A 15,313-nucleotide genomic window follows, 5' to 3' on the forward strand; every position below is an offset into this window, starting at 1 on the left:
GAAGCGAGTTGCGGGGAGGGGGGAAAGCAGTGTGGTGCTGAAACATTTCTTTGGTTCAGGGAGACATAATATGTATGTATAGCTACGTTGTTCCATTAAGTAGGGAAGAAGTTAGAGGCTTCAGGTATAGAGTTGCCATGCCTCCCGAAATTCTGGGTTTCACCCAGATTTCAAGCATCTCACCTGGATTGCTTAGTCCACCCAGATTCACCCGGATTTCAGCTTTCATTTTTTTAAAAATACACACACACAACTAAACTCTAGCCCTTGTAGGAGTGGAGTTATGGAGCAAAACGTGCGGTCACTATTCTGTTCAACCGCTGGACTTTGATTAAGAGAGGAAGAGCACAGGAGGCTTGCTGGGAGGGTTTCCCTTTCACAAGTACAGTGATCCCTGAGGAGCATTGCCTTGTTTGTGACCAGCAGGGGATCTCTATCAGGCAGTTGAGAGGATAGCTTGCTTTTGATGAGAATCACTAACTGCCTACCAGGCTGTGTATTGTAATGTTTAAGGACTTTCTTGGCTTTACGTTCAATGCATGCCTACTTAGAAGTAAGCACCGTTGGTTTCAATCAGATCTTCTCTCAAATACGTGTGTACAGAATTGCAGCCTTAATTAAAAAGCCATGCATTTCGTTCCATTGCTGAAGTTAATATGTCAAGGAAAATGGTCAGGCAAAGATATCTTCCCCAACTATTGTTGGTAGATATCCAGAGCAAATACAAATCAATTGGAAAGTGCAGCTGCAAATTTGCATATGCAATATCATTTTTGAGGCAATTCACATAATATGCAAATTAGGCACCCGGATTTGAAAAGCCAGAATATGGCAACCCTGTTTGGGTAGGGATGAGGGAAGCCTACCCTGCTGCAAAGGACCTGTAAGGATGGGCTTCCTCCTCTTGTGGGGGGTGGGGTGCAGTCTTCACTCCTGCAGAGTGAACCACCCAGCTCTTGATGTGAATCACTACCTGCCTACCAGGCTGTGTATTGTAATGTTTAAGGACGTGCTTGGCTTTACGTAAAATGCAAACCCATTCTGGTGGCTGGTGATCACCGCTGCTTTTGATATTTGGTGCAGGCAGCCTGGCTGGCAGCCTGGGGCCTGATATTTTAACTTGCTCTCAGACTAGACAGCTAATGTAATGTGTAATTTGGCCCTCAGTGTTTAGCCTTGAGTAATCTGCGCTCCACCTCAAATTCCTGTCTGTAGACTGAGTGCCAGTAGTAGGAGTTGTCTCATTAATTGGAAGCCAGTGTGATGTCGTATAATAATCTTCAGTTGCTTCACACCCACTTCAACCCCAATCTGCAACATGGGACCTCTTCTGCTTTTTAAAAAAATGTTATGTTCGTTTACTATGTTTATCTCCCCCTGCCCTTTTCCTTTAACAAAAAAATATCTCTTGATACAATATTTTAAAGATGAAAAGAGAATGTTAGTGACTCACTGGCGCCATCTGCTGGTGAGGAAAGATGTGGTTCAGAGATCAGCTGTCAAACTTCCTGAGTGACCCTGAACTCACTCACTCATTCTCTCTCAGCCTAACCTCAACTCCAGAGGGCTGTTGGGAGGATAAAATAGGGGGGAAATACATAGTTACAAGCCGACCCCCACACAGAGCATCTGTGCGTTTTTTGGGGCCGGCAACCTCTCCCCCCTCCCCAGTCTCCAGCCGGGCCACCGCCGCCTCCTCGCCTGGACTCCTCGCCGAGCCGGATCTGCCGCCTCTCTCCCCCCGCCCAAGTCTCCGGCCCGGCCGAGTGCCGCCACCACAGCCAGGCCCGCCGCCGCCTGGCATCCGGGCCCGCCGCTGCCGGCCTCCACGTTCGGGCCGGGCCCGCCGCCGGCAACCTCTCTCCCTGCCGCCCCAGTCTCCCGCTGGGCCGCCACCAGCCTCCGCCGCCGGGCCGGGCCAGCCGCCGCTGCCGGCCTCTGCGCCCGCCGCCGCTGCCGGCCTCCGCGCCTGCCGCCGCCGGCCTCTGTGGCCGGGCCAGGCCTGCCACCACCCTGGCCTCCATGGCCCGGCCAGGTCTGCCGCCGCCACCTCTGTCCTCCACCGCAGACGCGCCTCAGCCAATCAGGTGCGTCCCTCTGCTCCGCTGCCCAGCCAATCAGCTGGGTTGCTGGGACGCATCCCCACAGAGGCATGTCTGTGGGGATTAAATATATAGATACTGCACCTCCTCAACAACCTCAGAGCTGCTGAAGAAGGCAGAAGTCACAGTGTATTTCTCTTATGCATCATTCCTGTTAGGTTAACCAACATTAAATGTATACTTCATTTTTATCAGATTCCAAAAGGATGCACTTACTCCTATAGAATGCTATATATACACACGCATGTATGTGTGTGTGTGTATCACATTCTATATGAGTAAGTGTATCCTTTTGGAATGATGCATAAGGGAAATACTCTGTGACTTCTGCCTTCTTCAGCAGCTCTGATGTCATTGAGGAGGTGCAGTATAGCTATAAGTTCAGATTTACATGGACCTCCACACGTGATAACGTCAGGGCCTCTGAAAGGACATGCCCACCTTGACATCACTGGCGGACGAGCCCACACACCCTTGTCACATCCCTGGATCGCATATGAGGGGTGCCCATCCAACCCCCCCTCCACATGTGGTTTTATAGCACATAAGGGTCTATGTTCATCTGAACTGCCCCACAGTTATGGAATTTTGTGATGGTGTATAGGAAAGTGTGCTGATGGGTTGGTGTCGACTCCTGGCGCCCACAGAGCCCTGTGGTTGTCTTTGGTAGAATACAGGAGGAGTTTACCATTGCCTTCTCCTGCACAGTGTGAGATGATGCCTTTCGGCACCTTCCTATATCGCTGCTGCCCGATACAGGAGTTTCCTATAGTCTGGGAGACATACCAGTGGGGATTCGAACTGGCAATCTCTGGCTTGCTAGTTATTTCCCCTCTGCGCCATGAGGTGGCTTTGTGATGGTATACTCTGCCATAAACATTCTGTAATTCTCTCTGTTGCTACTGTACTTCTGCAGTAATTGCACAAAGAGGCACCTTTTTAATGTGGTGATTCTCTTCGTTTAGCAGGGGGAGAGCAACTAGCCCTATCCATCCCCAGCACAGCATCCCTCCAGTGGCTATTGCTGGTGTATTTCTTGTGTTTCTTTTTAGATTGCAAGCCCATTGGGGAAAGGGAGCCATTTTATTTATTTATGTCTATGTAAATTGCTTTGGGAACTCTTCTTGAAAAGCAGTATATAAATATTTGTAGGGATAATAGTAGTAGTAACATCAGAGCAGCTGGCAAGGGCAAATCTGAAATGTTATGAGAACAAGTTGTTATGGGGTGGTTAACACACAAAATTTATTATTACTGTATTCATTATGCCTTGCCCATGTACATCATTTTTGTGGCATTTGTTTTTATTTATCATATTTATATACCACTTGATATATGTATCTCTAGGAGGTGTACACAATCCAAAATACAATATAAAAACAGAGTAAAAAACAATTGAAACACTTTTACAAAATAAAAACAAGTTCACAGGAAAGAACAGTTAAACAGTTTAAAATTAGTTTTAATTAAAAGCCTGAGAAAATATGTGTGTCTTAAGGATCTTTTTTAAAGCAATCAGACATGGAGAAGCTCTTAAGTTGACAGGGAGTGCATTCAAAAGCTCTGGGGCAGCCACAGAGAAGGCCTGGCTCTGAGTTGCCTCCAGACGAGCTGGTGGCAACCGTAACAGACTATATATTGTTAATCAACAACACACCCACACACACACCCATATACTTTCCTTGAGCTCCTTAGAGCAGGGTTTCTTAACCTTGGGTCCCCAGATGTTGTTAGACTACAACTCTCATCATCCTCAGCCACAAAGGCCATGTCTGGGGATGATGGGAATTGTAGTCCAGCAACAACTGGGAGCCCAAGGTTAAGAAACGCTGCCTTAGAGGACAGGCAGGAAAGAGAGAATCCCCTGATTGTATAGTGCACCCCAATGACAAACATGCCTCTTCTGTTTTCTCAGAGCAGAAACTTCTGATCCTTTGGATGGTGCTGATCTGAATTTAGAAGGCCTTCAGATCCTCCTGAGAAGCCAGCAGTACAATCTGGAAGCTGCCAGCACTTTAGATGCAAGTCATTTTTCTCTACAGTACCATCTTACTCCTTCCTGCGTTTAAGTTTTGTGGAGACCAGTTTGGGCGTAGATAAATGCATGGAGGAACACAGAGCTTGCCCATGATGTCGGCTGGCCGTGGCAGCCAATGGGCCCTGCATGTTCAGAGGCAGTATGCCATTGAATAAACAGAAGTTGCTGGAGTGCGAGGCGTTGCCTTCCTGCTCCGCTTGTGTGCCTCTTGGAAGCAGGTGTCTGGCTACTGTGGGGATTGGGATGCTGGCCTCCGTGGGCCTTTGGCCGTCGGATGCAGCAGGGCTCTTCTTAGAGCCTAACTTGCTGCTTGCTCTGCTCTTTGATTCCTTTTGTTGCTAACTGTAGACTCCCCCCACGCCTGCCCAATGCACCTTAAAAATAAGTTACATATCATGACAACAGCCCTGCTGGCTCAGGCCCATGAAGGCCCATCTAGTCCAGCATCCGGTTTCCCACAGTAGCCCACCAGATGCCTCTGAGGAGCCCACATGCAAGAGGTGAGGACAAGTGGAGGGGAGGTACCCTCCACTTGGATGGAAGGGGAATGATTGAATAGGTTGTTAGAGATCCGTTCCTGCCAGGGGCATCATGAAGAGGTGTCATATGGGCAGGGGCATATCTAGGGTAGGGCAGGCAGGGCACGTGCCCCGGGCACCACTTGAAGGGGGGCACCATTTTCCAAAATTAATTTTTTTTAAAAAAATGGCCACCAAAAACAAAATGGCCACCACACATGCTCAAATGGCCTCTGTGAGGCCCTAGGCCAGGCCAGGCCTCGCAGAGACCATTTGAGCATGCACGGTGGCCATTTTGTTTTTAGTGGCCATTTTTTAAAAAAAATATTTTAAAAAATGGCCACCACACATGCTCAAATGGTCCCTGCGAGGCCTTAGAGGCCAGCGGGGGGAGGGGGAACCTTTGCAGACCCCCCCCAGCCTTTAGGAAGCCCCCTGAAGGGGCTACAGGTAAACAAAATTAAATTTTTTAAATATAATATAAGTCACTGTACACATATTTAGTTTGGCACTATGTACAGAGAATCGGGGCTTGTGAATACTGAGCTGAAGCTTATGAGCTAGGATTGTATTCATTTCCTCTTACTTTGCTTCTTGTGATAAGTGAGTCAAATGTGATGTCTTAGTAATATGGCTATTAATGGTGAGTTTGTCTTTGAATGAGTGTGAAATCCTTAGTATTAAGGCCCACTGGGAGTTTCTTGCTCTCTTTTGCTCATTTTAACTGTCCTTCTGAAATACTTGAATATATTCCAAGCAGTGACACAGTTTACTCTGCATATCCTTTAATTATTTTCAGAGTATCTGGGAAAAGCCAAATTCTCCATTTATTTTAAAAACGTATGTAATAGTGATGCTACAATGCATAGTAGAGAATTAGACAGGCACTTCTGTTTAGTTTTCCAAGTACACCTCCACATAGTATTTGGGTATTTCATGAGCCCCAGCATACTGAAATTTGTAATTTCCCAGCATTTTTTGGTCAGTGGTCTACGTCCACTGCTAAATATTTTTTGAAATATTAAAAGATTAACGAGCTTGACTTGTATTTTTGAGCTGATATGATGGTAAAGTTATCTGAAAGATGGGTGTCAGATGTTTGGACAGGGGGCACAATTTCAATGCTTGCCCTAGGCACTATTTTTCCTAGATAGGCCTCTGCCTATGGGGCACAGACCCCCCTATGCATTGCTCAGAGCCCTGGACCTCATCAGCCGCCTTCCTCTTCTCTGACCCCTTCCAAAAAGGAAGTACAGCAGTGGAGGCACCTGCACAGAGACCACGGGAGGAGGGACCTCCTAGCTTCACCGAGTTCTCTGTTCCTTTCACTTCCATCTGTGCTATCTTTTAATCTTAGAGACTTTCAAAAACATGTAATTATTTTTGCAGAGAGCCTAATTACTTTTAATTGAGCTTAATTATCTGGTGGCGGGGGGGGGGGAGCGGCCATGGGCCTGGGGCCCAGATCTTTTAAAGTGCCTAGCAATGCCCCGTCTCCTACCATTTGAATAGCACAAACCTGGAAAACCTCCTATAGAGCCATTTCGTTTGGTTCTGGGGGACAGGGCTGCAGCTTAGCGGCAGAACATCAGCTTTGCATTGGAGAAAGTCCCAGGTTCCATCCCTGGCAGCATCTCCGGGTAGGGCTGGGAATGGGAAAGACTCTTGCCTGAAACCTTAGAGAGTTGCTGCCAGTCAGTGTTGACAATACAGGACTGAGTGAGATGGACCCAAGGGTTTTGCTCAGTAGAAGGCAGCCTCCTGTGTTATTTTAGATGGAAGGGGGATGCCCAAACCCCCCAAAGTCCAACCTTTTCCATGACGTCTAGTTGCTGTTTGCTTTGTAAGAAGCTGCTGTGCATTATTTCCACCAGGTCTTCAACCCCAGTATTTCTGCAAGTGAGTGGAATTTGAATGACGTGGAGGCCAGTTTGCCCTCGGTAAGGGATGTGTCTGTGCTGAATGGAAGAAGAAGGGAGTATGTCTAAATGGAGGGCTTCTCTGGGGTGGTGATGGAGAGGTGTGAAGCACATATAATTGTATGCTGTAGTTGTAGGAAGCTGGCCATGGAGGTGGACATTGCTGAGGTGGTTATGGGGAGGGATGACCACATGATGTTAAGTGCCTTGTGGAATCTCTGTCTTAATTCTGCTTGCAGCTGATTAGAGTTGCTCTTCCTTAAGGGCGCTCGTGTGGAAGCAGACCCCTGTATATATGCTGGAAAGGGCTAGGCATCTGCATATATACAACAGGAGTCAAGGTGGGCAGGAACAGAAGCAAAAATGTAGCAAAATATTACAGACTTTCCAGAAATAAAACCCATAGGTTTTCTTTCCTTGCTGAGCCTGGCAGTTTCCCATACTTTCCTAGGGAAATACCTCCACATGCTTGGTGAATGACGGAAATGAAAAGCTGAGCTCCACCATCTCCCCAAAATCCAGGGGTTCTCTAATTTGGATCCCCAGATATTGCTGGACTTCAGCTCCCAGAACCCCCAGCCACAATTGGCCTGGTTATTATTATGGGAGTGGAAGTTGAGCAACGTCTGAGCACCCAAGTGGGAGAAAAGGAAAAAGGAATGGTGACTCCTGGCGCCTACAGAGCCCTGTGGTTTTCTTGGTAGAATACAGGAGGGGTTTACTCCATGATATAGGAGTTTCCCACAGCCTGGGAAACACACCAATGGGGATTTGAACCAACAGCCTCCTGCTCTCTAGGCAGGTTGCTTCCTTGTTGCACCATTAGGTGGAGAACCCCTGCCATAGTCAAAACCAAATTGTACAAGCAGATAAATGGAAAAGGCTTGACAGAGGAGATTGCATTTGTTCTGTGGGTTGGCTGTAACTTTCTCTGTTTTCATTTTACCTTGCGATTCTCAAACCTGGGTTACTGGAGGTTGTTGGACTACAACTCCCATCATCCCCACAAAGGCCATTGTGGCTGAGGATGATGGGAGTTGTAGTCCAATAAATTCTGAAGATTCAAGTGTGAGAATCCCCGCTTTAACCATGTTGCTATTGCTCTTTTCAGCAATGCACTTGCTAGTTTATCTTAGAAAAGCCACTCAATTTCTATCTGAAATATGAGGACAATTCTGCTCTACCACCTTGCTGGATTGGTGGGATGACTGAGAAAATGTTAACACTTGAAAACTTCTGTAACCCCCTCCCTATCTCTGTGTAATTGTGTATTCTTGTAGTTTGTATTTTTGCATCAAGATGCGGAAGCCCACTGTGGATCTGGAGAAGGCGGCAAATAAGGTGCTCTTCTGAGTGTTGAACCCTCAATTTAACGTCTCCTGCTCAGGTACCACCAATTGCTGCCTTTTGTGCCCCAAAGGGGGGAGGGGTTATGAAGTGATGGGCAGTTCATAATTAAGGTTTTGTTGTAACTGCCACTGGCCACAAAATAACGGAAGTGACTTCAAAATCCCCAAACTCTGGCTTGAACTTCCAACTGAGCAAAGAGGCACCTCTTTGAAGCCGTGATTCTCTTCTGTTTAACAGAGTGGAAGTAACTGTCTCACTTCAGCCTAGCACAGAATCTTTGGTGTCTCTCTTGGTATATTATATTTGTTCACCACGCCAAACTTACGCCAAGGCTGTACTTTTTAAAATTGTGAGCCCCTTATTACTTTTCTTATGTAAATCACTTTGTGAAATCTTTTGCTGAACAGCGGTATGTAAATATTCCTAATAACTGTACCGGGAAATGGTTTGGGCATATCAAGGGATATTCACAGGGTCTCACATGGTGGATGTGATGGGAGAGAACTGTGCAGACCCGGCAGGGGAGGGGGAATTGTCTGGAGCTGGAGGAAGAAGAAAAGGGGGCCAGAGAAAGGCATATTTGTGTCCTTCCAGTACTGCTGGTATGTCTTGAGATTGCCATCAATTGGTTTTAACATTGGCCTCATTCGCACGTAATACAGAACATGAGGACATACTCACCCACCCCCAGTGCTTACTTGTCCGTGTTCGGACAAAGCAGACAAGAACCAAACTGCAATCAGGAGACTGCAGAGAGGAGGGTGAACTGGCTGTGCAGGCTTCCTTCTGGTATGGACAGCCCAAACAGCCAATCACAGCCAGAGGGAGGGAGGAGCTTCCTCCCTCAACTCCAGTTATAGCTAGCACAGCCTACAGTTCTGCATTCACATGTAACACTGGCAGCTGCAGACCTCGGCTATGAGCTCACTACTCACTACAACCCGGGGTTTCAAACTGAAGTTTGGCAAGGGAAACACCGGGTTGCATTTCTAAATGGGACCAGGATTTCATGCCTTTGCATGTACAGGTTTGTCAACCTCGGGCTCCTTCACCTCTGGTTTCCAGTTATGTGTGAATGTGGCCCGAGTGTTGCATTCAGAGATCTCTGTCATGATGGCTTTGTTTTGCTATTGCAAGCCACCCGACTCCTAAGGAACAGGTGACATAAAAATTCTGGCTGGGTTGTTAGGCTGTTTTTACAATTGCATAGTCTTCTTAAGCCAAAGTTGTTCCTCTTCTCTGAGAAACCTGGCAGTGTTCCCTGGCGATTCACATCAAACTATTTCCTAACCTATGACGTAGTGGTTAGAGCAGGGCTGCTCACCTTTGGCCCTCCTGCAGATGTTGGCCTACAACTCCCATAACCCTTGGCTATTGGCCACTGTGGTTGGGGATTATGGGAGTTGTAGTCCAAAAACAACGGGGTAGGGGGCTAAGTTGAGCAGGCCTGGGTTAGAGTGTCGGAACAGACTTGAGACCAGATTCAAATCCCCATTTGGTCATGAAGCTTAATGGGTTTCTTTGGGCCAGTCACTCTCTCTCGGCCTAACCTAACTTTTAGTGTGGTTGTGGAGATAAAATCTGAGAACCAGTGTACACGTCTCTGAATTCCCGGAAGAAGGGCAGAAAATACAGTACAGAATATAGCAGAAACCTTTGTAATCGTATGTGCTGGTAGCAACATTAACCATTTTTCTGTTTGTGTTCTTAGGGAGAGAGATCCTTTATGGAAAGCATTCAGCACCAGCCACCAAGAAACTTTTGGGGAGCAACAGTATGGATGTGCCTAGAAGTTCAGCTCTCTATATTTTGTCCAGAAATGCAGCTTCCATCTCCTCCCTTGTGGGCTTAGGGAGAGAGCATCCCATTAAACCTCACCTCTCTGTGTGAGAAATACGAGTGATCTTTTGCTTAGCTTGCTGAGACTGTGTCCTTCCCTTTTTTGCTTATAGGAGCATCATTTGCCATCAGAATGTAGAGAAGCAGAAGTCAGTCGCTCATAAGAGAGGCACAAATGTGATGCCGTCACTCTTGCTGCTATTTTTTTTTTCCTATCAAAAATTGTCTGTCGGCCACCATCTTTGTTTTACTCTCCAGTGACAAAAGGGAATTTATCTGGTTTTCTGGACCTTCTACCATATTGCACTGGAACTCCAAGAGAGCATTCAGGGTGTGTGTGTGAGTGAGTGTGAGAGAGCGATCATCCACTGAAAATCAGGTGGGGAGATGGCCCAGCACTGCAGCCAGTTCAACCCTATCCGAAGCACCAGGGGCGTAGCTAGCTACACCCCTGCTAAGCACCTATTTACAGGGGCACCAAGACTCTTACAGGATTAGGTCTCTATGCCTATCTAAAAGTAAAGTGTGCCGTCAAGTCGATTCCGATTCCTGGCACCCACAGAGCCCTGTGGTTGTCTTTGGTAGAAGACTGGAGGGGTTGACCATTGCCGTCTCCCGTGCAGTAGGAGATGATGCCTTTCAGCATCTTTCCTATATCACTGCTGCCTGATATAGTACCAGCAGGGATTAGAACCGGCAACCTTCTGCTTGTTAGTCAAGCGTAAGGTGACTTCTTTGCCTATCTAGGCTTCAGTAATGAAGAAGATAACACCACAATTGATCTGCTCTTTACTCTTGTTTAATGGTGCATGCCCAGTTTTCCTCTTGAGAACCTAAGAGCCTTGCTGGATTAGGCCCAAGGTCAAGTCCAGCACCTTCCTTCCCACAGCGGCCCACCAGATAGGAAGCTGCCGTAGGGAAGCCCACAACCCAGAGAGGAAGGCATGCCCACCCCACCAGTTGCTCCCCTGCAACTGGGATTGAGAGGCATCCTGCCTCTAAACCTGGAGGTAGCCCATTACCATCAAGACTAGCACCCATTGATGGACTTGTCCTCCATTGATGGTTTTGTCCTCCATGAATTTGTCTAAGCTGTGCTTAAAGCCATCCAAGCTGGTGACCATCACCACTTAGCAGGGCAGAGAATCCCATAGATCAATTATGTGATATGCGGAATAAGTACTTCTATCTGTAGGTCCTAAATTACCTGGCAAGCAGTTCTATGGGATGATCCCTGGTTCTAGAGCTACGAGAGAGGGAGAAGATCCCTATCCAATATCTCCATACCAAGCATAAATCTATAAACCTCGGTCATGTCTCCCCTTGGTCACTATTTTCTAAACTGAAACGCCCCAAATGTTGTAGCCTTAGGGAAGGTGCTTAGACCCCTGATAATCTTGGTTACCCTTTTCTGCACCTTTTCCAGTTCCACAACATCCTTTTTGAGATATGGTGACAAGAACCATCTTGTGCCCCAGTAAAGGAGGTACAACACATCCCATGATCACGGTCCTCCTTTGTCATTGTCTTTCCCTTCCTGCTCGATTATTGAAGTCTGAATGGCCTGGATCCTATAAAAGAGTGGTCACACTAGTGAGGTGTGTGCTTAGGGTAGCACTGGGTTGGCTGCTTGGCCATCACACTGCCACAAAACATGAATTAACTAAGTCTGCAAGCAAGATCTTTGTCATAACTTCTGTTGTGGTGGTTATGATGAACTTATACAATACATAGTTTCACTTTATTTGGCCCCACAATGAAGCTGTCCACATGAGCAGTCCTACCCTACCTAGGCAGGGCTGCTTGTGTGAAGCATCAGGATCAAGGCCGATCCCGGTGCTGCCTCCCCTGGTAGCCTCAGAATATTACCTGACTGCTTACCTGGGTATACAGTTTACCCTGGTACAAGGTCATATGAATGTTCAGTCTGCATGTAGCCCAGGCAGACACAGAGTTGGGTGCCTAGAGCACCCAACTCAAGGGGGAATCTCCAATGAATCATGTAGTGTATTGTGGGATATCTGGAGGTTGTGACATATTTTCCTGGTCTCCAGAACACCGCACGGCTTGTGGTAGCACCAATTGTGTGACTGCATGGCTAGAAGCATCGCTGGATCATCTGGGGGAAAGGTAGGTGCTCTCCTGCCTTCCCCTCCCCTCCCTCCCCAGCCCAGCAGAAGGTCGTGAGAACGACCTCAATGTTGTTCAGTTGGGATTTTCTGATAATGGTGCTTAAGGTACTACAAGACATGATCTGAATATTCTCAAAGTAAGTTTTCCATAACGAAAAAGATGGCAAGATACTAAACTAACTTTCTGAAGCATAGCAACCTTTGATGAGATGTAGATATGGTGAAAAACGTTGAAGTTTGGTGTGACTCCATATCCAGACTACAAAAGTAACCATTTAGTCCAGGGGTTCTCAAACTTGGGTCCCCAGACATTGTTGGACCACAACTCCTATCATCCCCAGCCACAATGGGCCCTTCAGCTTCGGGGAAAGTGTTCACATAGTCCTCCAACTCAAGGCAGCTGTGGGCAGATGTAATTTCAGAGCTACTCTAGAATAATGTATGCATACTCAATGTCTGCTCAAAGTCTCACCAGGGTATCTCAAACTGTGTGTGAATGAAACTCAATCAAAAGAAGTTGAGGTGCTTCAAATACTTTTAGTATTCACAAAACCTGGCCAAGTCTTGATTTTTGTTTACTCATACATCGTGGTAGTTGGAATATGTCTGCAATACAAGCTTCGATTCTGTTTTATATGACTTTTAACTATCCTGGTTTCCCCCAAGAATGCTAGGAATTGTAGCTCTATTAAGAGATTCCTTAGCCCAAGGCAACTCAGTTTCAGCCCTCCTACAGATGTTGGCCTACAGCTCCCATAGTCCCTGACTATTGGCCACTGTGGCTGGGCATTATGGGAGTTGTAGTCCAAAAACCGCTGGAGGGCCAAAGTTCAACAGCCCAGCCTTTGCCCCAGGGGATGGATGTTGAACCACTTCAGGTCCATAGGGTGGTTTTTGAGTGTTCACAACTGTGGAGAGAAAAGACAGAGGCCAGTAATAGTAGGGATATTTGTACTATTCATAATACCACTAGGCTTAAACTTTGAGACAAGGTTGATCAGGGCCAACTCCTTACCTCTACTGTATTCAGTTTAAGGGTTCATACCTAGAACACCGTAACTTGTAATATTGAGCACTCCCCACACATCTGTATTAAAAGGGCAAGGCTTCCGAGACGTGATCCTGGCACTTCTGAGTTTAGAAATTTAAGTTCAGCCTGAGTGGTGGGGATGAATGGTGTGTAAGGGGGTGGCAAGATGGATGCTTAGTACTTGACTTCTGTTATCTCCGTGTGTTAAATCTTTCGCTAAAGTTGACCTTAAGTCAGTAACCTCTTCCTTGTGGCGGAAGGCAAATTTCTCAGTAAAGTAGCACTTTGCAGGGTAGTGCTAGGGTAGTTTTATTCTTAAGCAAAAGATATCGCACTAGAGAAATATAGGCTTCCTGTTCATTAGGACTTAGGAAATGCACAAAGTGCCTCTTGCGTACAGAGACGATAGATCGCTCTATCCACTGACAGTGACTTTTATAGTTGTGCTGGGAAGGGCAAGGCAGTCAGAACGGCAGCAGTTGTTGGAAGTCCATCCAGCTGATCCTGACTGAGTGAGGAGCAATCTCTTTTGTTTAGAAGCTAGCATCTTTCAGAGTGTTCTAGATCGGTTAGTGCTTTAACTGTTGTAGTTGCAACAACTTTTCCTTTTATAATAAAGATGGAGACACCACTACAGGGACATGGTTGCCACTGAGCAGGGGAGATCAATGTTCCCCGGACTACAGGGGACTCTTTGTCCCCCTCAAGTTGGGGGCCCTTGTGTTTCTGCTGTCGCTGTGTGGCGCCTGTTCGTGTTCTGGCCCCTCACATCTTTTGTCTTTGCTTCACTGGAGTGCTTGCCAGTTGGGTGTTTCCTTTCTCTTTGGAGTGAGGAAGAGGAAGGACTCTGCCGGCAAATGCTTGAGTGAAGCAAAGTGGCCAGAGAGCCTGTGACAAGACAAGCAGTGCCTCCATATTCTGAGGTGGAGCATGCTCTGTGACACCAGTGTGTTGGCATCGGCACAAGGGGCATGGTTGGCATCAGGGCTTAGAGGTGCTGCCAGTCCACATCTCCCATCCCCTTCCGCTTTGCTCAAACACTTGCTGGCTGGAAGAGGCCCCCGCGGTGGATGTATTGGCATTGGGGGCATGGCCGGTGCCAAGGGTGTGGTGGGGCCTTGGAGAGGCCCATTTTCAAAGCTTGTCTCCGGGCTCACTCCAACATTGTTACACCCCGAGACAATTAGCTTCCCAACTTCTTGTGATTATGGAAGTCATTTACTTAGGACATGATTTTTACTTCTGTAGTTGCCCTTGGAATTCTAATCGGAAATGAAACCAACAGAAAGAGAAGAATCTCTACTTCTAGGACTTTTTAAAAAAAATTGAAAGGCAGTGTGATTGTATTTCTTGGCTATTTTATGCATTGTTACTTGAAGTTGATGCACTGAGCTTGTGATTTTGCACTATGCTGTACATTTGTAAAGTTTTTCAGGGTATGCTAATTAAACAGGGGTGGTTCTTTTGGTCCTTTGTTCATTCTACTTGGATGATTCCTGCTTCATTTGATCAGTTTCTCTGTGTATAAATATCAGTGGTGTGCTGTATCAGGTAGGCAGGCTGCCTACCGATTCACACTGTAATGTTACCCTTAGCTGCCTTATACCAAGTCAGACTATTGGTCCGTCTAGCTCAGTACTGTCTACACTGACTGACAATGGTTCTCCAAGGTTTCAGGCAGTAGTCTTTCTCAGCCCTACCTGGAGATACTGCCAGGGACCTTCTACTGCCCTTCCTCCAAGTAGCTCAAAGATGCATACACACACAGGCGTACCTAATTTTATCCTTGCAACAATCCTGAAGTAGTGTTAGGCCCTGTTGGTGTGGCTAAGCCAACCTGTTTCATATGGTGGGCTAGCTTTGCCCCCTTCCATGCACCCTTTCCTCCAGATGTAGTACTTTTAAAAACTCAGTTGTTAATGGCAGATGTGCTTAAGGACTTCCCTCAACTGTCTTAGACAAGTTACATCGGATGTGCTGTTCTTACATAGCCAGAAGATCAAAGAGTGATGGGACATCATTTTCTGTATGCCAACAATCTTTGATCTCCAAGGGTGCATGGAAAGAGAAACAACTGAGGCATAAAGCCCCTTGTTCATTAAACATTTTTAAAATGACAATTTACTGCCAACTTAATTTGTGACCCTTTAGCATAGTTGTCAGACACATGCAGTACAGCCTATCTGCAAGACAGCAGTGCTGTAAGAATGAACCAAAGATAAGATCTAGGGCCAGACCAGAGGAGCCTCAGCATTAGAGCAAGTACAAAGCTTCTCTCGAGTAGCCATGAACAAGAGTCAGTCTCACTTCAGCGGCACTGCTTTCCAGCTTCCTTCCTGGGTTGGAAGTGGGGTTGAGGCAGTACATATAAAAAGTGTTTGTAGA

The 15,313-nt window shown here is 46.7% G+C and overlaps 1 protein-coding gene across 1 annotated transcript in view; it reads left to right on the forward strand.

Annotated features, from left to right (window-relative positions):
* LOC128334261 (heat shock factor protein 4-like) overlaps window positions 1-14,412 on the forward strand; it is a 36,120-nt gene extending 21,708 nt beyond the window's left edge. The window contains exons 9-12 of the mRNA XM_053270816.1: window positions 4,018-4,123; window positions 6,533-6,598; window positions 7,858-7,964; window positions 9,639-14,412. Of these exons, the coding sequence (XP_053126791.1) occupies window positions 4,018-4,123; window positions 6,533-6,598; window positions 7,858-7,917 (232 nt within the window). The 3' untranslated portion in view covers window positions 7,918-7,964; window positions 9,639-14,412. The remainder of the gene's footprint in view (window positions 1-4,017; window positions 4,124-6,532; window positions 6,599-7,857; window positions 7,965-9,638) is intronic.
* The last annotated feature ends 901 nt before the right edge of the window (window positions 14,413-15,313 follow it).

The sequence above is a fragment of the Hemicordylus capensis genome, chromosome 9 (assembly GCF_027244095.1).
Source record: "Hemicordylus capensis ecotype Gifberg chromosome 9, rHemCap1.1.pri, whole genome shotgun sequence".
In the NCBI taxonomy this organism is placed as follows: domain Eukaryota; kingdom Metazoa; phylum Chordata; class Lepidosauria; order Squamata; family Cordylidae; genus Hemicordylus; species Hemicordylus capensis.